The 27,111-nt window shown below is 43.5% G+C and overlaps 1 protein-coding gene across 2 annotated transcripts in view; it reads right to left on the bottom strand.

The window, feature by feature from the left end:
- TET2 (tet methylcytosine dioxygenase 2) overlaps nt 1–23,473 on the bottom strand; it is a 71,664-nt gene extending 48,191 nt beyond the window's left edge. For both annotated transcript variants that reach the window (XM_017833534.1, XM_017833535.1), the window contains exon 1: nt 23,367–23,473. In XM_017833534.1, coding sequence (XP_017689023.1) covers nt 23,367–23,396 — 30 coding nt within the window. In that variant the 5' untranslated portion in view covers nt 23,397–23,473. The remainder of the gene's footprint in view (nt 1–23,366) is intronic.
- Between the last annotated feature and the right edge of the window lie 3,638 nt (nt 23,474–27,111).

Genomic DNA, 27,111 nt, shown 5'->3' with positions numbered 1-27,111 from the left:
AAGAGTAATATAAAGACCTGAGCAATCCCAGCCACAACCATATCACCTGACTGTCACCATGGGTAGTGTTACAGTTATGCACTAGCCTCTCTCTGTCAGGAATGTGAGTGTCTGGAGCAAGTGTGGAACTGAACTATTCCTCGTGCCTTTTAGGTACACATCATCAGATCAGGATCTAGACTACTAAATTACCTCACATGTCAACTTCCCATTTGGGTCTGAACTGTGAACACAGAAGCCTTTGGCTTCTGTTATTAAGCCAGCTTTATACCCATACACAGACATCAGAGAGATCCCAAGGAAGTATTTCTATTATTAAAAAAAAATAAAATTTAAGTCACTATTTGTAGCTTCTGGTGTGCTCTAAGAGGTTTTATTTTATCCACTAAACTGCAATGGATGTTTTGGTCCTTGCCACGTATGAAGAGGTCCACAGAACAACCCTTCAGTGCAAAGAATGTCGGTCTGTTCTCCCCAGCACTGTGGAGCAGCATGGGTTCAAGGCAAGGAGAGAACTGAAGTTCAGTTTATCATTAATACTGGACAAAAAAGGTTTCAAACTTATGTACTCTAATTGTATTTTTGCATCTTCATAAAAAATGTTTATCTGATTTCTGCTGGCAGTATGTTTCACTGCCTTGTCCATCAGCTCTGATGCTTTCAACTCTGGCCAGGCAACTTCTATTCCCCCTGGTCTCCTAATTATTACTTTTCCAGATGTTTACATTAGTAAGTCATGGAGTACGCTAATCCTGTCTAATGAGAGTGACAGACCATCAGTTGTGCCACTACAGGCCAATGCAGTCTTCTCCTGAAGATACTACTGCTTTGAGAGCATGCAATAAAGGGCAAAAATGAATACGCAAAAGAGTTTTGAAAAGGCAGGTACTAATAGATACACCAGAAACAAGCATGCTCAGAGGCAAATGATTTACAGCACATGTCCTAGGGACCAAAACCACAGGTGTTTTATTAACACAGAAAGGCACTGAGCTTAAGCAGGGCCATCAGATCAGGCAGGCCAAACTCCTCTGCATTTGCATTAGTTGACTCAAGATTGGGCTTTTTTTTTTTTCCTGACTACAGACAGTGCAGTGAGTATAAAAAGGACAATTAAACACCACTGCTGAGCATGTCTCTTCTTCCCATGTTGCACACCCTGGCAACAAATCAATTTTGTCCTTTGCTGTGAGACTTTTTCTCTCTCCCTCTCTCTGACGGCTCAAAATTACTCTCCCAGAATTCTCTAGAGCAACTTTTTTTCCCCTCCACAGTTCATCCTGCCAGTTGCCACTTCAGTAAAAAGCATATAGCAACCAACTTCATGTTTTCCATTCCCTCTAAAGGTTAACTATAGGTGAATGTTTTATTCTTTGTAACAAGTAATTGACATGCATGAGCCAACTTTCTGTTCAGAACATAATTTGTATTCTTGAGAGATCTGTGCATGTTCTTGTTCATATTGCTTCTTCCCTGAAGGGATCTGGAAGGGGGAGGAGAAGGAGAAGGAGAAGCTTTTAAAGCTTGGCTCATAAAAGTTACAGAGAAAGATCTAGGCTTTCAGCTCCATCAGATAAATGGCAATTGAACTGCACAGCGTACAGTACACTGGCACATACTGATAGGAAAAGAACAGAGTAAAAGGGGGAAGGAGAAGGGGAGAACTGAGCAGGCAGAAAAACCAGAATACTCAGTGTCCAGGCAAGCTTGCTGCTAAAATAAAAATAATCGGAGACTTTGATCGCAAAGGTTGTTGGGCTCATTACAAAACACAATTCAGGTGGGAATTTAATGAGAGCCTTCTACTGAGAAGTCGATAGAGTTCTTCATATACTTGCACCTGGGCACTCAGGCAGCATTTGCTTAATGAAACTTAATGATTTGATTCCAAGACCACTGAAATCAGATTTGTTTCAGTCACTTAAGTGGGTTTAGGATTAAGTTCAAAAAAGCACCATTTTAATGGGGGTGTGGCAGGGTCATTTACAGAGCATACTTTTTTCTTTTTTTTAATAGAGTCTTCTCATGTGGTTACATCTTCTTGTGAGAAGGTCTTTTTAGAATTTTTGTAAAAAAAAGAGTGTCAGCACATATGCAGTGCCTGTAATTTAGAACATAGTTGGTGGGTTGTGGTCTACTCGGTCAGGCTGATAGGTGTGGTGGGTACAGCTGTGTAATCCTTGTGATGCCAGAATCTGTCAGCTGCCACTTCAGGCCTTCAATTTTACCACACAATAGTAATTTTTTCTTTCATAGTAAGGATCTTCAGCCCCCTTGCATGTAGTTTTTTCAAAATTAAACAAACTTAAGACCCCTTTAGCAAACACAGAATATATTGAAAAGTTAATGCGAAATCAAACACAGAATATATTGAAAAAGTAATGTGAAATCACATTTAGGGACTTGATATTCACACTTTCACCTATGAGGGTAGGTCCTGCTTACCAGCAGTAACCCCCTTAGCTTGTAATATTCAAAATTGTGGTTTTAGAAGAGTGAACAGTATAGTTTTACTGAAGAAAATATAATTTACAGATGGAACTGGGACAGGATTATGTATGCACATTATCATAGCAATTTATGAGATTTAGCTAGTGGAGAGTCTTCACGCTACTTAGGTTACAGTATCCTCTTGTAGCCCCCTCCCTGCAGTTTCCCACTGTATCCACTAATAAGCATTCTCCACACATGGATACCAGTTGTCTAGTAAAAAATTACTCTAAATTCTAAGTAACTAAGGCGACTTAGGCAGAGACAGCCACCTATCTTGTATAATGAAAGCCTGAAGGAGCACCATGAGGTTGTTCTTTCCACTCACACTTTATTTCAAACAGGTGTGCAAAGGGAACATATCAGAGAGATTTAAATAGAAAGTCAAGCAGACTGTAAATTTCCATTTATGCTTGGTCTAATTAAAGTTATGAACATACGTGAGACTGAGAATTTTGTTTAGAGTAATCCCCTTATCAAAACTGTCATATGCCAGGAAATCTTAGAAGCAGAGTTGCTTATTCCCCATGTTCTTGAGCTACTGCGTCTGCCATTTAAATATCAACATTTCTCAACATCTTTCAGTTTAACCCACAGAGGTTTTCCCACAGTAACTTCTGGCTGACTTGTGAGCCCCTTACTCATACCAGTGATTAGTTAATTCCACAAATAGCTCCACTGTCTGCAGTGGGATCACATTTAATTATGACTACATCAATGTAAAAGGTTTCCAGCCCTTTAGGACTAACGCAGATAGTGCTATGAGATAATCTCCCAGGGGTTGTGATCACCAGACTTATTTCTACTTCTGCTTGTGTGAAGAAAAAGCCAATGTCACCACAGACAAGTGGCAAAATGTCCCTATTACAAGCCATGCTAAGCCTAGGTTTGGGGAGTATTTTATTGTTATCGTCTTACAAAGAACTTTCTGCCTCTTCCAACTCTTACATTCTACTATAAAAGGAGAATATTAAGGTCTAGGGTGCAAGGATTTTCTCAACTTTACACTGTCTCACTTGGTGCAGTACCTGAGCTTTGTGCCTCTACCCAGTATTTGCATTTACAAATAATTTAAAGTCTATACAGAAAAAATAATTATGTGGCATTTATGCAGCACAGTAATGTCTTCAGACACTGTAAGGATATGTAATGGGCTTATGATTCCCCTCACTATTATCTGTTTCTTCCTAAAGGGCTATATTCTGAGTTTCGTACATGGATGCATGTAAGATCTTACATGTGATCTCACTGCAGCCAATGACATTATTTCTGAGATTAACTAATGACCACTGTGTAAAAGTGCTCATGTTCATGTTACTGTTAACGAAGGGAAAAGGGGAAAAGAGCTTTTCAGTGCAAGGACCACAGTCCTGCGTGGAGCAGCAGTCACGGGCTAGGACTGGAAACAGGTGCTCATGGATCAAGCAAGCCCTCCTGAGGCCATTGAGTGGGTCCAGGGCTTAATCTTCATACAGACCACAGGGCTACCCATTCCCCTATAGCTCTTCTTGCTGGTGTCCGAGGGACAGATTTCCCTGCTAAGCTTTTGCCTGAATGTTACAAAGCTTTCTTTTTTAAGAACTGCTGTGTAATAACCTAAAATAGCCTGCCCCATCCATCCTGAGTGCAGCTGGGCAGAGTTCCTTCACAGTATCTGTCATGCCTAAAAATATTCCTGTTATGAAAACAGAGACAGAGATGTCTGTTTTTGTGTGCTGTGCCTGTATGTTTAATGTATGTGCAAGTGCATGTGGAGTAAGTCTGAGGTTGAGCTTCCTCCTCCACGGAGCATGAACGCTGTACTGAAGGATCATCTAATGTCATAGTGTCATGAATAAGGGCTTGATACTCGTTTCTGAATATCTGTCTCTAGCTCTACTACTGCACTATAAATACATCTAAACCAAAGCAGACAGTATGTAAAGCAGGGCAGGGAATACCTCTGACTTCTAGACTTGCTAAACTTGCAGAGCTGTGGGCAGTGCTGCTCGCAGTAATACTTTACAGGCGTGAGAGAAATACAGTGAGCAATGAGGCAGGCTAAGCCTCACAAGTGAGATGAGGTATAATATTTGAATGTTTCCAAGGAAGGAAACTAAAGGGCAGTGCAAAGTAGGTAAGATGTACTTTGGTGTGTAGAGAATGTCAGTGGTAAGGGCCATAGTGACAAAGCACAAAGGTGGAAGGTGTTTTAGACCATATGTGGTTTTCCTTCTTTGAAAGTTTTAAGTCATAGAAAAAGCCCATAAAGGATTCAGATATGACCATACAGAAACAGGAACCAATGAAAGAAATTAAGTCTTGGGGTAGAGGAAAACCCTATTAGTTGAGCATTTCTCACAGCTTTTTTCCCCTTCTTTCTTTTGAAATGATGATGTGTTCAGCTTCATAACACAGGCAAACCCTGCAACTGAACCTGCCCAGTTTAGGTGTTCTAAAGTGCAAAAACATGCAAGCACAAACACCTGCTGAGTTCAGGAGAACAGAAAGAAACAAAAGAAAGGACAAAACAGAGAAAATGCCCAAGTTATCTCCAGTTCCCTCTGAACCTAGTCCAGGTCAGCACTGTTGTGCTGGCTATACTGCAATATATGAGTTTCTGCAGGATGCCCACATTTTATGGAATAGATTTTATTTCTCACAAGTGCTATCTTTACCTGAGGTTAGTGTTACTTTGAAACCTTCTTTGCTTCATAGTTTCCACAGTTCTACAAACAGTATCTCCATGTACTCATCCTCTGTGACTGCTGAAAACTACTTCTAAATTTCCTGGAGGGAGAGAGTCAGTCAGATGAGGCAGCACTTTCCTGCCCAGTTCTGCACAGCAGAACTAGTAAGTCTTTCAAAAAGACTCTCATGTACCCCCCTGAATATCCTGATTTAGTGCAAACTCACATTCATATATATAATTAACATTTTAAAAGGATTTCTAAAGTGTGTGTCATAGCCTATAAAATTCTTTGGCAAATGCAGAGGAATTTAGGTACTTTGAGGTTAAAACAGTTTTGGCAGAATAAAGAAAACTAGAAGCAGTAATAAAAACCCCAAATCCCTGAAAGTACACAATGTGTCCTTCCCCATGCACTAGGCTGCAACAAGTGTGTTGATAGGCAGCATTGGATATGCAAGGATGATGTAAACAAAAAGCCTGGGATTGCAAAGTAAATATTTGGGTGTATTAGCTAACTGTTTATGGGGGGGTTTTCCGCTTTTAAATTTGTTTGTATTAATGTTTAAGTCCAACTCACCTTCTAAAAAAAGATAACTGCAATGATCTGTCTCCTGCCCACAGTCATCTCTTCATCAATATTTTTGCTTATCTCTCTTCTCATGTTTCATGTTGTTTCAAAGCAGCTCTTTAGCAATCCACAAAAATGTTAGCTATCCAGCTCAGTTTAAGTGGACCTCAGCTGAAGTAAATACTCCATACAGGCATACTATCTTTTCCATTTCTTGGTTAGTCCTCTTTGGGCCTGCTACATGTAGATCAGGAGTCTTTAAAATGTTTAGTGAGGAAACCATGCAATACAGAAACTATTGCTTTCACAGTGCTGTGTTTCTATAGTAACCATCTTATTAAAGCACTGCAGCCATCTGCTTTAAATACTAACTTCATAAGACCATCAGGACTAGCTTAAAACAATATCACATGTTCATTAAATATTAAAACTAGAAACAAGAGGACAAGAAGAGAGAACTACAGGAGAGAGCTTTTTCCTGTTCCTTCAATCTAATCTTTGAAAAAAACCCCACACTTGTTTGCTCTTTTTAGATAATTTAACAGTTCATGCCACTGCTTTAGAAAAAAATTGTGACCACACTAGCTGCTAGTGGTATAAACTACAACTTTCTGGGATGTTGCAATTACAAACAAATGAAGAGTGTAGCTTCCTGGGGTAGGTGTTCAGCTTGTGTATGTTCCTAATAACAGATTTTCTGGACCCTGTTTTTGTAGCAGTACTCTCAGACATACGAAGTCTTTGGAGGAGGAAGCACGCAGGGGAAGAGCCAGCAGCACCTGAGAGGTGCCACACTGAAGCAAATAACTGTCTTTTTTTATCATAGTCTGCTAAAGGGCAAATGCCTCAGAGAAATGTATAATCACTCAGTAATGCATTCAGCAACCTCCAGCTCACAGCCAAAACCATGAGACTTAAACCCCCTATCACTTGTATCCTAAGGAGCAGGCGCCTAGACACAGTCCTAATTCACAGAAATGCCTGCCACCTTCAAAAGAACCTGCATCAGCAGCAGGTTGTGACAGCAAGGTCCTTAGATTAAGCACACCCATCATATTTGTTTCCTTTAAGCAATTTGAAATCCATTGGCTGTTACCTTCTTCAAATACTGTCTTTCTTCAAACTGTGCTAGAGAGCCAAAGGTAAGCTCCTGAGACCCCTTCTCTGCCTTTAGCCCATGGTATCTAGCTACACTCCAGAGTTATTTTCACTGTGTTCCACTTCTTGCTCCCTCATACTATGCTGCCCCTTTTGAGGCCCGGACCCCAGAGTCAGAATACATGGGAACATCTGAAAATTTCACTGGAAGAAGAAAGAATAGGAGAATTCAGATTTTCCCAATGGACAAACCACACACCTCTGGCACTACAGCTCAAGAGAAATATTTTCTAGTGTTTTGCATTCTCTCAAACGTTTCTATCTTCATCCACGAAGACAGCTTAACAAACCCATAAATAATACTAAGATTAAGTACTGTATTGGATTTGTTTTTCCCACTTCTCGTAACTGCCACATTGAGCAAGTGCCTACACTTAAGCTGTTCGTTATATTGTCCAGATCTTCTGCGGCAGAGAGCATTTGCATCATGCATGGAATAGCGGCAGTGTGCCCAGATAACACTGACATGGTCCTTGGCCAAAAAATTCGCAGTCTAATGGATCACCAGATCCTCACAAAAATGTGTAATTACTTATTTTAAGATTCCCCCAGTATGCAGTTCCTCCTCTTTGATGACGCCAACTTCTCTGTTTCACACACCAGCTTTTTTTCTGAAGTTCTTCTGAGGTCTCTCGAATACAAAACCCAAGGGCAGTATCTCAAAAGGCAGGAACAATTGTAAGCACAAACACTGAATGAGGAACAGGAGTTCCTGGAGTTACACTAAACATCAAGCTGAACAGTTAGTGAATCCTTTTGAGAAAAAAAGGCAATTTTTGCACAGGCTGTAAGTCCTCTTTGTGTGGCTTTGTCAGACATTGTTACCTTTCTTCTCAAGCCTTGGCAGGGCTTCAACTGGAATGCTATATCTGTCCAAAAGGAAAAAATGTTCATCAAAATGAGAAGACTTGGCAGAGTACAGAATCTCCTTTAGCAGAGGTCTTCTAGAGCAGATTATCAAACTATTTGTCAAAATGACAGTTATGATTTGGCTGACTTGGGAGAAGAAGATGGAATAAATGGTCTCTTCCATGGCTATTTCATACAACTTTTAGGAACAACTTGTCCATCTTTCTCACTGCTGTGCACTGGTACAGGGAAATACTATTTAGTATATCCCGATGAGAATTTTCCTGGATAAGGGTGCAAGCAAGTTTGCACAGACCATAAAGAGGCTCGCAAAGGAAACATGCCGGCCACTCTTCCCCTGAAAATTAAACTAACCTAAATTTTCCACATCAAAACTTTACACTGGAGCATGACATTCTTTTACATGGAATTTCATGGTATTTGCTGTGCTTGAGACAACCATACTCTCCACATTTGTGGACCTTCAGCAAGGATAAATAATTAGGAAAAAAAAAGGCTGCTAGGATAGTGGAACATGAGTAGAAGAGAAGGTCTGATTTTGCTGCTTCCAATGTATCTCTATTGAATTCATAAATCAGTATTTCTGCAGCTTGCCTGTTAAATAGTAAAGGCTGATTTCTTTTATTGATGTATAATTTGACTATTAGAAATGGAGGTTTCATCCTATTTTGAAGCTTTGGAGGTTGGCCATGGCCAAAGTCAGGCTGGTGGGCAAAGCACAGTAGTGTTTCTTGTACGACTGAAAGACAGAGGAAGAAACCTCAGCACCTCATTGGCTTAATCCTGTGAACATGAAGAAGCCATTGCTGGTATGGCTCAGACAACTTTTTTTTTTTTTAAACTTACTCTGTAAGGTGTTATTTTCTTGCTTTCCTAAGAACATCTCTGGGCATTTTCCCCTCTACATTCCCCAGTACTGTAAAAATCTAAAATGCTGTTTTTTTCTTTCATTGTTTCTATTCTCTTTTGCACACATCATAGTTCTTGTAACTCTTGAATTAACAGGACTTGTTATGTTTTTAAGGTGACGTGAAACATTTTCTGCCTGTGGTTTGTGCTGAGCAGATATTCTGCAGGTTGGTTGCATGTTCCCACCTTGCCTTTGAGTGCTGTGGGCAGTTGTTAACATGACTTAATGTACTGTCAAGCAGGTGTTTTGTAAGTTGTCTTCTCTCTGCACAAAAGCAATAAGCAATCGGTCTGTTAAGGAACCATCTTCTGCTGAGAAAACAATGAGGAACAGTGTGACCCCAGTCTGTGTACCTCTCAGGTCAGGAAGTCCTCCCACTGCCTCACTCAGTGCTGCAAATTTTGGTAGCGCGATTCAGATCCTATCCAAGATTCCCAGGTCCAAAAGACATTAATGACAAATCCCTCAGGTAAATACCAAGGTGCTGTTTCATCTCTTCTCCACTTCCCCTGCTTTTTTGGCAGATTGGCTTTTTAAAAGGGTGAGGGAAGAGGGAGATTGGCAGCAAATTATAAACTTGAATAATCTCTCACATCCGGCAGAGAAAGCTATGGCCAGGAATAGTTGTTTATTATGCCAAGGGATTTTCTTCCCCAAACTATGCACTGTCATGACTGTTGATCACCAAATCTCAGTGTAAGAAAAACCAAAAGTCCCAAGTCTGTTCTTTGGGAGTTGTAAAACTCTTTAGTAAGACTTGCACCCATGCATCTGAAGACATAATTAAACTTTAGGTGTGCCTTTCGCTGAACTTGTTAAACAAGATTTCCATTGCTTTTTTACCTAGAGGACAAACCCATGACAGAGTCTGTATTTATTTTGAGATACTCATCTAAACTGACACAATGGCAGCATTCACCCTGTAGCTACAATGGTAATCTTACAGTGTTCCTTCCCTCCTGATCCAACCGAAAGCATGGGAAAAAATAATCTTTATCATAAGCAGCATTTCTTCCCTTATATTCTCTTCACTGGGTGGCTAAAAGAATCTCTTTGTATAACATAAGAAAATATCGTAAACAGTAACAGTAAGAAGATTCTCTGAGTCAAAGATGCACCAGATAGAATTTGTGTATCTGTATGGACCTTACACTGTTTAAGTTAAACGTACTGGTGAAGCCCACAGACATCATAAATACTAATAATCCAGTCCTTATAAACCTCAGTACTTTCTGATTAAGAACAATTTAAAAAGTGCTTCAGGGCTTCTGAAGAAAGACTCCAGAAGATGTACAATGACGTATCCAAGAGAAAGCTATAAACATTAAGGGATGATTTTACTTTAAGGCTCTAATTCTCCTTTCTCCAAGTCTGCCCATACTTGTACAGTTTCACAGTAAGGTGGGTTTGCTTTCCTCAGGCAGGAGAAACGCTACAAAGAGCTCTTAAAATAGGAACACAGCAGTGACCTATTTTCAGTACTTCCATTCTTATTTCTAGGTCCATTATATACAGTGTAATGAACATTGTAATGAACATTCAACAGTGAAAAGACATCAATAACTGACCAAGTACATTTGCTCACATTCTCAATGCAAGATTAAAAATAGCTAGGAGACTGGGCAAAACCAGTGATGGGCTAGAGGCTGACCTGCAGAGCAGTTCATCTGCTCAGAGTAGAGCTGTCTGACCACAAGAAATGAGTTAGTGACCAGGCCAGAGTGGACATGTGTCAGCCTCTCTAGTTTTGTTTTGTTTTGTTTACACAGCAAAAAAAGTCTGCATAAACTCTGACAACTCCAATGCAGACCTGCCATGGGTATGGTTGGAAAAGATGAAGACTATGGACTAGCTTTATACTTACAAGTTTTATTCAGTAATGGCATTGAACTGTATTGGAGGAGAGGGATGGAGAAGCTCATAGTGTATCTTTCCCATGGGCTTTGTCATTATGATTATTTACAAACACTGAGATGTATTATAGCAACTAATATAAAATAGAACTACCATCTTTTTACCATCTCATCTGCTTCTGAAAGGTCAAACTTTCTACTTGAGAGGAGAAAAAGAATTTTTCATCATTTAGTAGGCTTTTGCAAAGCTGAGATTAAATTCTTTGATTCCAAAAGTGAAACCTGGAACTGATTTATTAACAAGTGTTGGTTATTTTTGCTCATTTAGCAGCTTTTTCAAGAAAGCTCTGTTTATCTTTGGAAACTACTCACAGTTATAGAATCTGTCTTCCTCCACATAAATGTATTTCTGAGTCAACTACCAAGAATGCTAGAATCTGTCAAAAACTAGTTGTCTGCCCATATACTCCACTTCAGTATAAACTGCTAACTTCTAGGAAGCAAACTGCTTTGGAGTAATTTGGCATAGAATGCAAATGTCTTTACAGAACTTCAAGGGTAAAGAAGGGATTTTTTTTTTTTTGGAAGTAGACATCTAGTGTAAAAAATATACATGTGAAGATAATGGACATGTGCCAGTTGAGCATACAGTCCTTGGTTTGCTAAAGGAGAGCTTCAGCTATGATTTTTTCCCCCTAAGGCCCATGTCAAAAAAACCAAGTCAGTCATAGAGTGGTACTCATATTTTGTAGATGGAGGTGTTTATTTTGAAACTACTAAGGCATCTTTTTCCTAAATGAATGGTTATATCCTGACTACAAAGCATTCATTAGTGCCCAAGTGCAAGTGTTAATAAAGGAATAAAAAAGGAACGGTCAATCAGGAGCCACGCAATCATGCAGTGTTCTTTTCTTTTAGCCAAAGTAAGTCAGCTTTGAAGTTCCTTCCCGTTTCGAAAATTTTATGTACTTTCTGAGTTACTTCAACAGACTTATGGTGCTAAAGAACCCAGTCAGTTCTATCCCCAAGCTGCTGAATCACTTATCCGCCGCTCCTGCTAGCTAATAGTAGCTATTTTTAGTTTATGGTATAAAATGCTCTCATGGTGGCAATGATATTTCAAAAGAGTTTGGGAGCAAATCATCTGCCCTGAACGTCTCTCAGCCTGTGTTCAGTATGAGTGCCTCACTATTCACTCCCAGCACTGGCAATCTAGGTCGCCCTGGCACGCGGGATGTGGCATTTGCTGGCTCTTTCATAACTGCCCGTAAGAGTTCTGGGGTCATGTTTGTAAACACTGCTGCCATGTGCGCGTAAGCACGTGGCGAGACACCAGCATGACCTGGAGTGCCAAGACGGGAGGTAAATCTTGGCGCCAGTGTCGATGTCGCTAAGCCAACTAGCGCCGACTCTCCCGCTGGAGCGCACCCCTCACAGCCCTGTGGAACACCGCGGCGGGTGGTTTGAAGGGCAAAGGGGAACCCTCTTCCTGTTCGTGGCACATGTGGACATGTGCTAATGTTGATGATGGCCCAGCAGGTTCATCTCTCAGTGGTAAGCAAATGGCAGTGCTGAATTGTTCTCGAGAAAAATAAAACCGATTTCTGTCCTAAGTCACTGAAATTGGAGTCCACATGGTCCCACAACACAATGCAAAACTCTGGCTATTAGGGAAAAGAACCGTATAAGGGCATACTGCCACAGTTTCCAAAATTACTTCAAAGACACATAACTGAGACTTCGTGTCTGTAACAGCTTTTTGCTGGCTTTGCATTGATGAAATTAAGACCACGTTTCAGGCATTTGAGGAAGTAGCTCCTAAATTATTTCTGTTTATCAGCAGAGGTTGCATGATACGGCCAGTACAAACAAAAGTCACAAGTCTTTCATTTCCTCTTAATGAGAAAAGAGCAGATCCAGCCACCCAAACCTATGCAAAGTTTCATATCACCCTGGCCATACACTTTATATGCTTCAAGAAAAAAAAAAGTGGGATAGGGGATACAGTCTGTGGTCAACACCTCTCTCTCCTATAGCAGCTCTGTCTCAAGTGCAGCTGTCTCATTTGCTTTGACCTTTGCTGAGAGAGCTGAGAATAGGACAAAGAGTTAAAGTGTTACCAGTCCCTGCTGAGTCTGCATTTCTCAGCCAGGCAAGCCAGAGAGGCGGCTGGGAGAGGGTGTGCACACAGCAGAGGGTGAGAGGGAGGGTGAGTGGGGAGGAGAGTAAAACAAAAGGAGAAAAATAAACTGTGCACACCCCGAAACAAAACAGGGGAACAAGTACAGAAAAATGCTCGACTTTGAAGAACAGGAACTTTTCTGTTTGTTTCCCTCCATGTAGTTATATCTTGTTATCTGAACTCAAGGTACAGTAGATATATGAGTCCTTGAACTCTGAACTGGTGAGGAGAGCAGCAAAAGTAAGTCAATACAATTTTAGCTGAGCGGTTGGAAAGAAGCAGGCTTTGTCTTTTGTGCCTCAGCTATGGGAGGCCATTTAATGCAGCAATGCACAGCTGTTCAAACCTCCTTCTTGATGTATGCCAATGGCCTGCTAAAACAAAGCAAAACCAAGGCAGTCTTCTCCGAGTGATAATGCAACTGTGGTTTCAAATACTAGCTGCTCCAAACTACTTGTGTTTCATAAAGCCCCATCTCTTAAACCCGGACAAAAAGCGGTCCCTGGTTTGTTAGTGGGAAATGAAAAAAAATGTGCCCATTCACTTCCACAGGCTTTTTGAAATCCTGCCCTACTGTAAATGTTACCCAATTCCCTAGCAGTGTCTCTGGAAAGCAGAAAAGTACCTTCCTCGCTGTTGCGTGTATATCTAGCTAGCGCTCCCCAGTGCTACGACTCTATCGAGCAATGATGTTTCTATTTTTGACTCACTGTGGACAACCTTGCTCTAAACCCCCGGCCTGAATATTGCTTGAATGTAAAATGAGCAAACCCAAACAAGCCAGCACTCTCCACTGTCACAGCCCTGCTATGAGCAGCCACGAGCATGGGTGAGAAACAGGAGCTCAAAGAGGAGCTCTCGCAAGCTGCACGAAAGGAACCCGGCCCTGCAGCGGGGCACCCTCAGCCCATCGCTGTGCCTCGGGACACCTGGGAGCGTGTTTGTAAACAGCAGGGCCACGTGCACAGGAGCTTGGCCGAACCTCCAAACCTAGGGAGGGGAGCAACGGGGGAGGCAAGTGCGAATGCCCCCACTCCATCATCTTCCAAAGTAGTTTGCAGTGCTATTGGATCCCTAAACATAGCAGGGAAAAATCCACCTGTCCCTCATGGTCAACTGCCTCTGCCAGCATCCAGAGAAGCTGCATGAGCTAAATTACCAGATGGATTTTATTTTCAAATGCATTTTATCATGGATTGTATCACAAGTCTGTGAATGTGCTAAAGTTAAATAGGGTAGGCCCTTGGTGAAATGCACTCTGCACCAGGCAGGCTGAGCTGTGACTATCACCCACAGCACAGGAACTCTCAAAGGCCAGAGGGAGACATTAAAACTTACCATCTCCATTTCAGGTCTAGGAGATAACAGGTGACTGTTACACAGAAAGGTATGAATGCTTCTAAGGCTGTGTCACCTGCACAGGTTTGTGCATCTCATCTCCAGCAGAGAGATTTCTGACAACAAATTAAAGTTTGTTTTGGTTTTTCCCCTCCTTTGAGCTCTGCTACCAAGTATGATGTCAACATGAGGGCTTGTGAACCCTGACACACCTTTAATTGGTAAAACAGATCAAATGGGAGTTGTGTCCTAGGTTGAAGCTGATGTACATGAACAGTTTACAGACTGTGGGAAATCTTGCCTGAATGATTAGGAGGACTGAGGGCATTAAAGGGAGTTATTAGAATACTTACTTATTGAAATGACATTACATAACTCTTTCACACAGTGTGATTAACTGACACAACATACTATTTTTAATTATTGTTACTTTAATTATTTGTTTGGAGGTGCATGGAGACATCTACAGTGCCAGTAAAATGGAGATAACATCCTTTCCTGCACCCTTTCTCACTTGGAGTGGGGTTTAAACAATGCTGCAAAGCAGTGCACAAAAGGAGCCATCCTCTTCCCTGAGGAGATTTATTTTATTTTAATTTGCTAAATTGTTTTGGATGAGCACTGCTGATTTAAAGGTCTGAAGGTTTGTGCAGCAAAAAGAGAACACCTCAATAAACAGAAAATGCTACTGAAAACCAACTTCTGAAAAAAAGTGAAAAGTGTCTAGTTTCTGTTTCTTAAAATTGATACTTCTGTTATCTTAGTAAGCAGAGAAAACTATCTGTAAACCTCTGAATGAGCAGGAAGGAGGGTATCATGGGTAAAGCACTGGGGTTTAGGAGATATGGGTTCAGTTCCTAGCTATACCACAGCTTTCCTGTAGGTCTTTTAGGGTTAAAAAAAAAGACACTGAAATGAATTACTCCAGCAGGGTTTGTACCACAATGCGTGATCTCTGTGTGCTTTGGCTCTCAGTTGTTTCTTATTAATTTTGTACCCTTTCTCTTACTCTTTTCGTGTTTTGCCTGCTCATTAACATTAGCACCCTTGGGAAAAGACTGCAGCAGTGCTGGTGAGGAACTCCTCTTACACACATATACAGACATAGGTACACAGAGCGGGCAGTAATACAGCTTTGCTTTATTTACTGCAAATATTTAGTTTTTTTGAAGGGAGCTGCCTGCCTCTGCTATACGCAAGAGTTACTAACAGTCTGACCCCTTGTGTGCTGCCAGACCCCTTTTCCCTGCCTCCTTTACTGAATTAAACAGTAAAATGGAACAGAAATGGCTTATGTTTGTACAGCCCCAAGCACAGTGGGATTCTGTTTCATGGCTGGGATATGAGGTGCCTCCTAATGTGCAATAATTAATTTCACTCCATCCACTCTCCTTATATTTAGAAGCATCAGAGTTGCCATCCTGAATTAGACTCATGCTTCAGCTTGTCCAACAGAGTATCTTCAATGAGCTAGTTGTTTCAAGAAAAAGCATAGTAGTTAGATTCAGTCTTCCAGAGGCAAAACTTCTTTCTAATCCATCAGCTAGACTTTATATTTTATTGGAAAATACATGTCAACTTGCAACTGCTTTGAAAACTTCGCGTTTTTTTAAAAGTAAAAATCAGTTTTTAGCTTCTATGCCTGCCTCTTAGCCTTTCCATCCACTTCTCTCCCTGTCCCCTCAAAGAAGAAAAGAATAGCTCCAAAACTACTTTTTTTTTCCAGTTACTACAAAATATAGGCTGACTAGGTGCCTCACTTCTACAAGTGCCTCTGTTACAGTTCTCTGAGCCCAAGGAAAATGAACAGGGCTTTGTGAAAATGGCAGGGGCTGCCATCAGTTTGCAGGATCACAAGCCAGCTGACAACACTGGGGGGGGGGGAAAGCCACCTATACTTAACATATTGTCAACTGCACACATAGGCATAGTGGAAAAATTGATAGAAATCTGTGTCTTCCTGCCTGGTCTCTCACTTTTTGGGCACTACACACAGTAACAGAGAGAAAAAAAACCAGATCAGCACAATTTTTCTTTTTGTACTCCCTTCTCACACCTACGGAAGTTTCTTCTCTGCATTAAGGATTATAGGGAAGCAGAAAAGCACAGGTCTAAACTTACTTAAGGAAAACAAATGTTCCATGTAGAATATGGAGAGCACCATAGAAACAACAGAGAACTGAAAGGCTGTATTTTTCTGGGTTTTGCATTTTTTGTATTTATAAATATAAAGAGTGTTTTCCCCTATTTGGTCAGTATTTTCACTTGCTTCTGGGTATGTAATGTGTACACTTGCAACTAACTGTGCATGGAATGGAAACTCACTAGCACAGGTTTTCTTTCCCCCAAAATGTCTACTAGTTATACTAAGTTAAATAAGTGTCAAATCTGACCCCTTCTAGTTGTTCAGCTTTCATGTTTTTGATTTTTACTATTGCCATTTTAGTAGTAATTCAGAGCTTTCTGGGCAGACAAACTTGAAATCAAACAGACAAGCAAGCAAAGGAGTACAGAGGGAACAAAATTTTGGTAACTTGAAAGTATGTTAAAGTCTGTAATACATGCATACACTCACCCCAACTTCTCCATATCCCAGGGAGAGGAGAGTCCAATGTATTTTCCAGATTTCATATGCTCTCTTTTAGGAACAAATGGCATTCCTTTTATTAAGCTGTACATGCACTTCAAGCTTCACAGAAATATCTCACTTCTGTGAACTTTAACTTTGGGAGAATGGAAGAAACTCCTGCTTTACTGCAACAATTCCTTTTCCTCATTTTACCGTGAGCAGGACAGTAATGCTACTTGCACACAAGAGGAAATATGCAATCATTCTTTTCTCCTTTTTGCTTACATAAGAGCTGAAAGAGTTTTGTGTCCTTTGGCAAGTATAAAAATTGTATAACTTCAAAGAATGTGACTTCAAACACAAGTGAAGTAGCATTGAAAGAACAAACAGATTAAACAAAGATGAAAAAAACCACCAGGGGCATGAAATGGGGGTGAGTACAGCATGAACAGTTGTTGTCTCTCATGCAAAGGGACAAATATAGAAAGATACTAAAGGACACTGAAGTTGAGGGCAAAACTCTCCTCCAGCATCAGGCCCGGGGTTAATGTCTACCCTTTGATCTCTCCAACAGCACCAGAAGTGGCAAGAGAAGGAACAAATACTCAATACAAACTCAGGAATACCTTTGTCACATATTCTATCATATATTCTTTACTCTCACTTGCTACCTTCTGCCACCCAGCTGCTGCAAGAGTAATGGGAACTGTGGGTCAAAAAGAAGTCAGAAAAGAAAAGGAAAGGCAGTAAGGAAACAATGGATATGGATATGACACAAAAATTGTGTCTCACAAATGAGACAACAGGTGAGCAAGAAAACACTGCAATGTAATACCAACAATACAGTGATGTAATAAACATTAACATAAAATGGAAGCGACCAATGTGAATACCACTGCTGGCAGAAGCCATGGGTATAACAAGATCTGTGGATCAGCCTTCATACTCTGTTGCATGACTGAATACTATGATTCATCTAGACAAATTCAGAATATGGAAGAGACATTTGTACCAACTGCTTCCTCCCTATGAGCTAAAAACAGATCTTAGGATTCATTTTGCAAGGCAAGCGATGTGCTTTGCACACTGTTCCGAGCACTTGCTGCAAAGCTGTGTAAGAAAGTCTGAAAAACGTTCATGAGACTGGATGAGGAGCAGAACATCTGACAACGAGGTCCCACAGTGCATGCAAGAGCACAGGCTTCAAGTGTCTCTGGAGACTAAAACCTGTCTGACAGCTTTGGTTTAGGTCCACAGAGGAGAGCATGAAACACGTTGCCACTTGGGTGCTTCTGACCAGCTACAGTGCGTTTTCACAGAATCACAGAATTTTCATCTGTGCAAGGCATCCCCGGTAACTATTACCACTTGTCCCTGATCCTTTGGGGTTTTTTTTTGAACAACAGATCGGTGGCGTTATTCATTTGGATGAGTAAATGAAGAAATCTCCAGCAAGCTTCTTGTGTCTAATGGAGATCCAAACCTTGCCTTACAGTGGTATCAGCTTTCGTAACAGCAACGCCTCTTTGTGTCAACATGTCTAATTAAGTAGTAAAGACTTTCACCTATTTGATTTTACTTATAAAGTTAGTAGGATTCATGATTTCTTTTTTGTTCTTTAAAAAGGGAATTGTTCTAGTATCCTAACAGGCAGTGAGTCATGCCTAATTAAGGAAAAAATATATAACCATTTAGAGTGGGATTCTTGTATTGCAAAGAGCTGTTTTGTCATAAAAGCTTTTGGGGATTGAATTATAAAATTTTTTAAAAGGGAAGGAGGGGCATAAAAATAATTTGAAACCTTTGCAACAATTCCCTTAACCCCCATCTCATAGTTCAGGTCAGTCCGTTCCAGACAAACACGTCAACACAGCCCAGACTGCGTTCGAGTGCTGAGGGAAAAAACAACGGCATCCGACAAAGGACCCAGAGATCCAGAATGCAACACAGATGCAGAAAGCTCAGCCAAAAACCAAACTGCGATATGGGTTCTTAAAACTGTGCATTTTTTTATTTCTTTTCCCCTCCTCCGCCGCTTGTGAGGACCAGGGACATTCCTAGAACTCTGTCCTCACTGGCTGCGTCAAGGCAGCTGCCGAGGATGCTGGGACACTGTTTGTAAACACTGTAACCACGTGCGCGCAACCACATGGAGAGTCATCGTCCTGACCTAAACGTCTACCCACTTGGTAAGCCGGGGTTTTACTGCAATGGAGCCAAATCCTTTCCCAACACGATGTGACTTAAAGTAGCTCACGCCAGGACATTGGAAGACAAACTTGGACTGCTTATGCATTATTAGAAAGGAAATTAGGCAGAGAAGTTGGTTAAACTTTAGTCATTGAAATGTAAGTTTAAGGACAAGGTAGCTCACATAGAGTAAAGAAGTTATTCTTTATACATCTGCAAAAAATTCAGCTTAAACCTAGAAACTTCTCCTTCACCATGCACACACCTGGTGAAACCAATATTCATATGCTGGGAAACCACATGGAATATATTTGAGGTTAGAGGTAACGCTGTAGAACATGTGAAGGTTATTTCAAGTTGTCTAAATTGCATCACAGTAATGAGAGTGCGGGGGCTACTGCCCTGTACCTGGGGAAGACACTTCCAAGGGGTATTTGGTTATTGAGCTATTCCTGGTTATCTTAGCTATCTAAACACTCACCTGCTCACTTCTCTGCCACTTCTTTGAAACTGTCTGTTGTGGTTTAACAAATCTCTGTACTCGATTAGGGTTAAAATGCTGAATTATCCCTTCTTGCTTAACTTGAGCATAGAACGAGCCTATTCCTTTCCACACTGCAATAGAAATGCCTCCTTTATTTTTTTATTTTTTTTTTAACAAGAGGAAAAGCACACACACCTGGAATTATGTCAAATACTGGAAGCCTTTATTTATCTGTCAGAATAATCCTACTGGGATTTCTTGCCATATGTATGTTACAGGGCAACAGCACTCCAACTTGGAATCCACACCTCCACAGAAAACTTTGCTTTTTAAGGACAGCCTGAATTTTGTTCAGGTTCCTAAGATGATTCAGAGTTCTGGAAGGTGTTTGACAGAGATGAACAAGCCTACTTGAAAAGACAGACAGGAATTTAAATCTTTATGGCTTTTATTCGTTAATGTTTTTTCTCAATTTTTTCAAAGCATGGCAACTTTCTTTAAATTGACCCCAGATTTAAAATCCTTTACTATGAAAAACTAGTAGAACACTCTTTCTGATCCTCCTATAAGTTAGAGCATATTTTTTTCTTCATTTCAAGAACAGTGTGAGATATGTGGGTGAAATTAGTTAGCTGTTCTATTTCTCAAACCTTATTTTTCTCTACCTTCCTTCTGTTACTCCCTGTTACGTAATGCAAGGCACATTCTCAATATTTTAATCAAAACAACCTTTTTGGGTCAGTCATCAGCTGTCCTTGGGATTAGTCCAGCTGATGCTGGAGGTTCAGAATTTTATTCCTTAACCCCACCACCACTGTGTGCACCCACAGAGCAATTCCTTGACAAAATGGGTGATTTTTCCATATATAATTTTTTTTTTTAAACAGACTTATCTATCCTAAGGGAAGGCAGAAGTGACTTCTTTTCAATGGGTGACAGAGAGGGTGATTACTCATGGTGCTTTCCATTTGTAAGGTTTTATTATCTAGGATATTGGGACAAGCTGTGCAAATTGAACGTGCAAGCAGTGATGATCTGAAAGTCTAACAACCGGAACTATGGCAACTTGTTACTAGTTATTTCTTCAGTGCTCAAAAGCATATTTTTGCTGCAGAATATCATTAAATGAGTAAGATGGTATTCACTGCCTTATGGAGTAAGGGATGGGAATAATGCTTCAAGTGTGATTGATTCATATAATTCTCTTTTTGGCTTTCAGCCATGATGCAGTCATATGCTTCATCTCTGTTCAGACTACAGCTTTCTTTTTTTTTTTTTTATAATGAATCATAGTACATCCCACTCCATTTCAGAACCAGCACATTTCCTTTCAAAATGATGTCACAACACTTACTGCTGCTGGCTGACTGCCTTAACAGCAATCAGAGAGCTGGACTAAATAAATACTGTATATTATTTGGCAAAATCATTTGTGGTTGTGTTCTCCAACACAGTTTCCAATATAACCACCAATTCTACTCGAAACTTGGCAACTTTGTTCTACCACTTTCAGGCTCCAGTTGTGAAGCTGGCTTACAGATGCTGCTACCATGCCTAGTGCTGCTGTGCAGCAGCCCAGTGAGAGAGGTAGAGGGGTCACTCAATATGACAAGCCAAATTTGACACCTCTTCTGAAATTCCACCTTGAAAAATTATCAGCTTTTTAAAAAGGACCTTATTTGGCTCCTGTAGAAGCACAAAACATCTCCCCTCAGACTTAAATGGAGCAAGGGATTTAAAGTCATTGCTTTGGCACATCGAAAAAAACTGTCCATGCAAGTAACTTAGAAGTGAAGCATTCCCTGTAATCCTGAACAAGGTTGGTAGCATTAAACCAACCCAAACTTCACATTTTTCAACATCTGAGCAGCAGACTTGTTCAAAAAACTGATGAGATGGTTTTTGGTTGGTCTTTTTTTCTTTTCTTTAGCGCTGTCTGGCTGCTGCTAATATTTAAAGGAACTGTATGGAAGACAGAGTCCCAGCAGCATCTGAAGTGCCTAGGGCAAGAAGGAACAGTCCCATCCAACTCTGGCAGCTGAAATCCCCGTTCCAGCAGTAGCTACAGGGTCTCCCGATTCTGCATGCAGAAGCCAAAACATTTACAACCTCCTGTTTCTGTTACCCAGTGCAGCGCTGGTGCCAACAAGAGACCTTGGAAATCTGTCCGTCATAATAACTCCTCAGCAAGCACACGTTTCTTGTTCTTTAAACAATGTTGACATGGTAAAGTCTAGGACCACGCATACTATATCAAAACAATACCAGTTTCCTGGCTAAAAGCCAGGAATCAGCACAATGCCAAAGTCCTCGTTAAAAGCCTTACTACAAAGAGTGACAGTTCGGCAAATTTGGGAGCCTCAGTGTCTCCCGTTCAACCTTTTCTTCTTTTGAAGATTTGTTAAGAATTAGTTTTGAAATGGGCAATAGAAAACCACTTTCTGAGGTTCCCTGGATGCATTCACTGAGGTTTTTTTTTTTAAGTCACTTCCCAAAATGAACTATTTCCACTGAAAGATGACTTGAGTTCTTCATTTCACGTGAACAGTTTAGTCCTACCACCAAAGCACTCTTATTTTCCACATCTTTGCCCTCCCTTTTTTTCCTCCTCCCTACACCCCGGTTGCTCGACTTAAATGTTTTCTGACTTCACTGGCAGGATTCACTTTCCGTGAGAAAAAGAGACAAAATACTGCCCAACGGTGATTTATCTTCATTGGTTCCAAGCTGTTTTTTTTTCTGCGGGATAAAATCCAAAATGGGTACATTCTTTCAAAGTGTTAACAGCAGCAGTCAGATAGATCCCTCTACAACTCCAATTTATGCATGACTATTAGACATGAGTTTATACAGGACTAAGACCATTGACATCTCTCCGTTGAGTACCTTCGGCAACCACGTCCTGTTTTGCACTTTACAACCTCCAGAGAAAGTGCCGTAGTGGAATACACATGCAGATACGCGAGTGAATGTACGTGTGACTGCACTCACCCCCTGCTGCAGTAAGTCAACCTGCCATTAACATGCGAATAGAATGGCCTCATTAGCCGACAAACAACACCCACTGACCTGCTTTCACTAGGGACAGTATCTCCTCATCTCTGAAACTCTTAAACTTCACAGCGAAAAGAAGAAACAAAAAAGAAAATGATGCCGAACTGATATTCAGTGCCTCTGATCACTGCTCAAAGCTCGCACATTGGCACGCCGCTCATCATGGAAAACAAATCTTGTGATGAGATTTTCGGCTGCGATAAAGGCACGCTAGAGCACATCACTTCTCCCTTCACCTCACTCCGAAAAGGAAAATTACTTAGCAGAAAAGAGTCTGCCGAATTTCCAAGATTCAAACCGCGAGCCGAAAAGCCTCCTTTTAACTCGGGGCTGCCGGTGTCTAAGGGGTGATTTAACGCCGATCAACGCCACGATGCGAGCGAGCACAAGCACACACCGCCGCGTCCGACTCAGGCGTGGGGAGGTTGTTGCTCTTGTCTGTCATCTGGCGGGGAACAAGCCCGACCTCGCCGACAGCGTTATTTTAGGGGAACACGCTCGGGAAAGTGATTTCTCCTTTTCATCCCGTGGCCACATCGTGCAAGTGGCCCCGACGGCGGGGTTCAGCAACGCGGACAAAACGCGCGTGTTGGATAACTGCACGGAAAAAGGGAGGCCCCGCACCGAGTCCCCCGCCGAGCCCGCACCTCTCCCTCCCGAGCCGCCCGGGACCGCGCTCCGCTTCCCGCCGCCTCGCCCCCGCCAAGCCCCGCACGACCCTCGCCTCTCTCCCCCTCTCCCCGGGGCTGCGCCCGCCTTTGTGTCCGCCGGGGGCCGGCGAGCGGCACAAAGCCGGGACGCCTCCGGCCGCCGTCCCCGTGCGCAGACAAAGGCGCGGGGAGGGGCGGCGAGGCGAAGCCCGGGTCCGGCCCCGCGGGGAGGGGGCCCTGTCAGTCAGCCATGTTGAGGGACCCGCGGCGGCGCCCCCTCCTCGCCCATCCCCGGCGGCGCCGCGCGGCGCGGTCCCCGCGACACCTCGCGGGGGTGCGCGCCGGAGAAGGCGGCCGGCGCGGGGAAGCCCGCTCTGACCTCAGCCGCGTCCCTCAGCCTCGCCGACATCCAGCACGCACAGCCCGGGCGCCGCGCTCCCCGCTCCTACTGCGCCGCCATCTTGCTTCCTTCTGCTCCTTGGCGAGCGCGGCCGGGCCCCCGCATCAATATGCGCGCGGCGCCCTGACGTCGGCGCCCGCCCCGCGCACCGCCCCGCGCGCGCGGCACGGCCCCCCCCTCGGCTCCCCCCGGCACGCGGCGCGGGGGCGCCCCCGGCCCCGTCAGCGGCCCCGTCACCGCGGGCAGCGCCGGCCCCCGCCGCGCGGGGCTTTCTTCCCGGCTGCTGACGCCTTTTTTTGGTCTTTTGGGGGTTCCCCCCCGCCTTTCCTGCTTTCGCCGGCGGGTCCGCGCGGTGCCGCGGGGCGCGGGGTAGCGCCCGTCAGCGCCAGCCCCCGCCGCCCCCCGTGGGACACCCCGCGTCCCCCCCGTGCCCGCGGGCCGGCGGCGCTTTCCCACGGCCCTGCTGTCCCTGGGCTGCGCTCTCCCCCGGCTGAGGCGGGGGGACTGGGGGAGCGGCTCGGTAATGTTCGGTAGCCAGCTGACAGCGTAAAAGAAAAATCGACAAAATCTCCCCAGGTTTCTCCAAAACGAAGTCCCGTGCCCGCAGACACCGGGCCGCCAGCGGGGGTTGCTCAGCGCGGCGCCGGCTGGACACCCATCCCGGGAAGCGCCCGCGGCGCCGCGGCTCGGTGCGTGACGAGCGGGACTCACGGCACCATTCACCGTCCTGCGGTTTCGTGCCCGCGGCAGCTGGAGCCCCAGAAGGCGGTCTGGCTACCGATCTCAGCGCCGCAGCCCCGGGAGCGGCGTTCGGTGCCCCCCATTCCGCCACTCTCGCCAGCGGGGAACAGGGTCCCGCTGCCATCCCCGCCGCTCGCCGCCCTTCTTCTAAGGAGCTGGAACTTTCCCAGCCGGGCAGCTGCGGGGAGCAGAAGTAAGAGTATGCAAACCTGCCTCTCTGGGAACTAGTGCTGGGCTTTCACATCGCCGAGACACTGCCCGGAGCCCCGAGCGCCGGACTGACCCGGGGGCCTCCCCCGCGCCGCGCCGTCCCCTCTGCACGAAGTTACTCCGGCCTGCCCAGGACGCGTAGGGGGCTGGGGGCGATTTCAGGAGCGCGTTAGCTTCCCGGAATGACCTGGGTCCTTCTCCCCAGGGGTGGCAAGCTCTGGGTTCATCAGTGGTGCCCGGGAGATGCTGAATCCCCATCTGTCACCTGCCCGGCAAAGGCAGGCTGGTGAAAAAGGGATTTCAGAAAGATGACAAATCCAGTGCATTCGATGCAGAGCAGAGTGATTTCTAGGAAGTTCAGGTCATCACTGAGTAATTTGTTTTTCACATCACAAGTTGTTCTCTGAGTTTTGGTTTTACTTTAATTTCTGTGAAACTTTTCAGAAGCACGATGGAGATAAAAGCCCTTATGGCTTGCTAAAACAGTTCTGCGCTGATGACAGAGAGTCACTTCTGTACCTGTACCGGGCAGCTCGCTCTCTCCAGCCCTATCCTGTAGGAAAATGCATGGGTTTTCTGACAAAGATCATTGCATTTGTTTCTGCAGAGCTGACTTCAGCATCGTTTTGTGCAGCCTAAATCTGTGCAAATAGATTCAGGTCTCCGTCTGGTTTTGGAAGAGTAAACGCAAAAGAAATGCAAAAGATGCAAAGAATGGTCAAGGTCTGTCTCAATTTTGCCAGTTTTTTTTTGTGCTTTCACAGCACTTGCTTGATTTCCAGCAGGCTTTAATCAGTATCTCGAACTCTTTTAAGTCTGTGTATTTATTAAAGCCCGGGGTTGCTTTTTCCACTGGTGTGGCACATCCAACTGACATTACAAGGAATGAGCATGCTCAACCTCTCAGCGGGTTCAAAGTGCTGCCTTGTCCCTGAGCTGCTCTTATAGCACCTTCAGAGACACCTCTGTCCTCTGCACCGTCTTGTTCTGTTTAACCAGGGCTCTCTCTCCGTGCTTTTCTCCAGTATTTGCATTGCACTGGGAGAGGTGACCCTCCTTTGCATGACTCAAATCCCTCTCGTGCCCGCGCGCCCTTTCCGTCTGGAAAAAGCAGGTGGCTAGTTTTGGCAGGACCGTGCCACACCAGCTCCCGGTTTCAGCAGGAACACATTTTTCTCTTCCCTTTGCATGAGCAAGCTGCAGACCTGGGTAACTGACTGGGTAGGTAAAATGGAAAAAAGAAAGAAAAAAACTTCCAACAACCACTAACCCGAAAGCCACAAGCAGGAGTGTGAAACTGAGCTGGGATTCTTTTGTTTTCTGATTGTGCTACTGTGCTGAAGATAAGGGACCACTCATGCATATGCGATCTGCACGTATGAATGTGAGAGACGGGTGCATTTTTTAAATGCTTCCTGTCATAGGTGTGGTTCTCTCTCTCTCTCTTTTTTTAAAACTTTACTGCCCTAATGTCAGCCTGTTGTAATCACCAGGCTCAATAAACCCAGGAGCAGTCTTGCTGAACCAGCAGTACTGTCTTGCCTCTCGGAGCACAAGGCACATTTACCGGAGCCTCCCCTGATCTGCGGGGTTGTGCTCAGCTATCTTGACCTACAAGCCTCCTAATTGACCTGGTGCCATCCCATAGTCCTGCCACATTTTGACAAACCGCAGGATCTTTTGGCTTCCAAATCATTGGCTTTCTGTTGCACGTCTCTGTCAAATGCAGCTTCCTCTACAAAGCACGTTTCTTGGTGTCTGTTAGCAGCCTAATGAGAGGGACATGGACATAATTTCTCCCTTGGGGTAGTTGTGTTGGCTTCAATGTATTTATTGAATGAAAAATTTTGATCCATTTTGCTTTGCTGTATCTATCAAATGGGGAGAAAAAATGACTGAACATGACCCAAGCGAAAAGTGGCTTAAAATCCCCCATACCCTTTCACCCTTAAAGATTTGGGGGGGGGCGGGGGGGAAGCCTTCTACCTCTGACACGTGCTATTCCCAGCCTTCAGTTGTATGCATTTTTCAAAACAAGTATCTGCTGTAAAGAAACAGATATGTGGCTTCCTCGGAAATGTGCTGAAATGCAGTTAGCTCAGGCGGTGTTTTGGATCTGTTTCTAGAGCTATCCCAGGGACACCATTTTTCTTCTTGGTTGGTCTTTGCATCTGTAAGCAATGAAAAAAAAAAAGACATCTCAACTCATTTAAATGCATGGAGTTAGGAATCCTACCAAAAAAAAAGCCCACTCCAGACTATGTGTATTTACTGCTATTTTTTTCAGGAAAAGCTTTTGCTCCTTTCAGGATCTGTTGGGAACAGAATAACCTGCAGAGAGTTAATAGCAGGACAGTCCAGAGGCTGATCAACACATGGTGTGGTTGCAGGACTGTGTTTTGGGGGGGTCACTGAAGCTCATGGCTGGAGCACTGTTTTGTACTTGGCCAATAGGCACTGCAGCAGGGGAAACGCTTCATGGGCAAAATGACAGGTCAAGAGATTCCTGCCACTTGGCAATTGGAGTATTTGTGTGTACAGTATTTAATTAGACACAATTAGTCCAGTGGTTTCAAAGAGTGTGGGTCTTGCCCCTCTACTAGAGGGAAAGCTTGCTCCCTGTGAAGAGTGTCAGGGCAGCCAGGGCACGAGTTGCTGCCAGTTTCCCCCTAAAGCTGCAGTGAGCAAACCTGATTGACTTACTGAAGGAATGTAGTGTACTTGGCCCCCTCAAAGCCCCACATGAAACATTCAGATAGATGTACAGTGCAAA

The sequence above is a fragment of the Lepidothrix coronata genome, unplaced genomic scaffold (genome assembly GCF_001604755.1).
Source record: "Lepidothrix coronata isolate B3197 unplaced genomic scaffold, Lepidothrix_coronata-1.0 Scaffold215, whole genome shotgun sequence".
In the NCBI taxonomy this organism is placed as follows: domain Eukaryota; kingdom Metazoa; phylum Chordata; class Aves; order Passeriformes; family Pipridae; genus Lepidothrix; species Lepidothrix coronata.
This window is presented reverse-complemented; position numbering and strand designations above follow the sequence as displayed.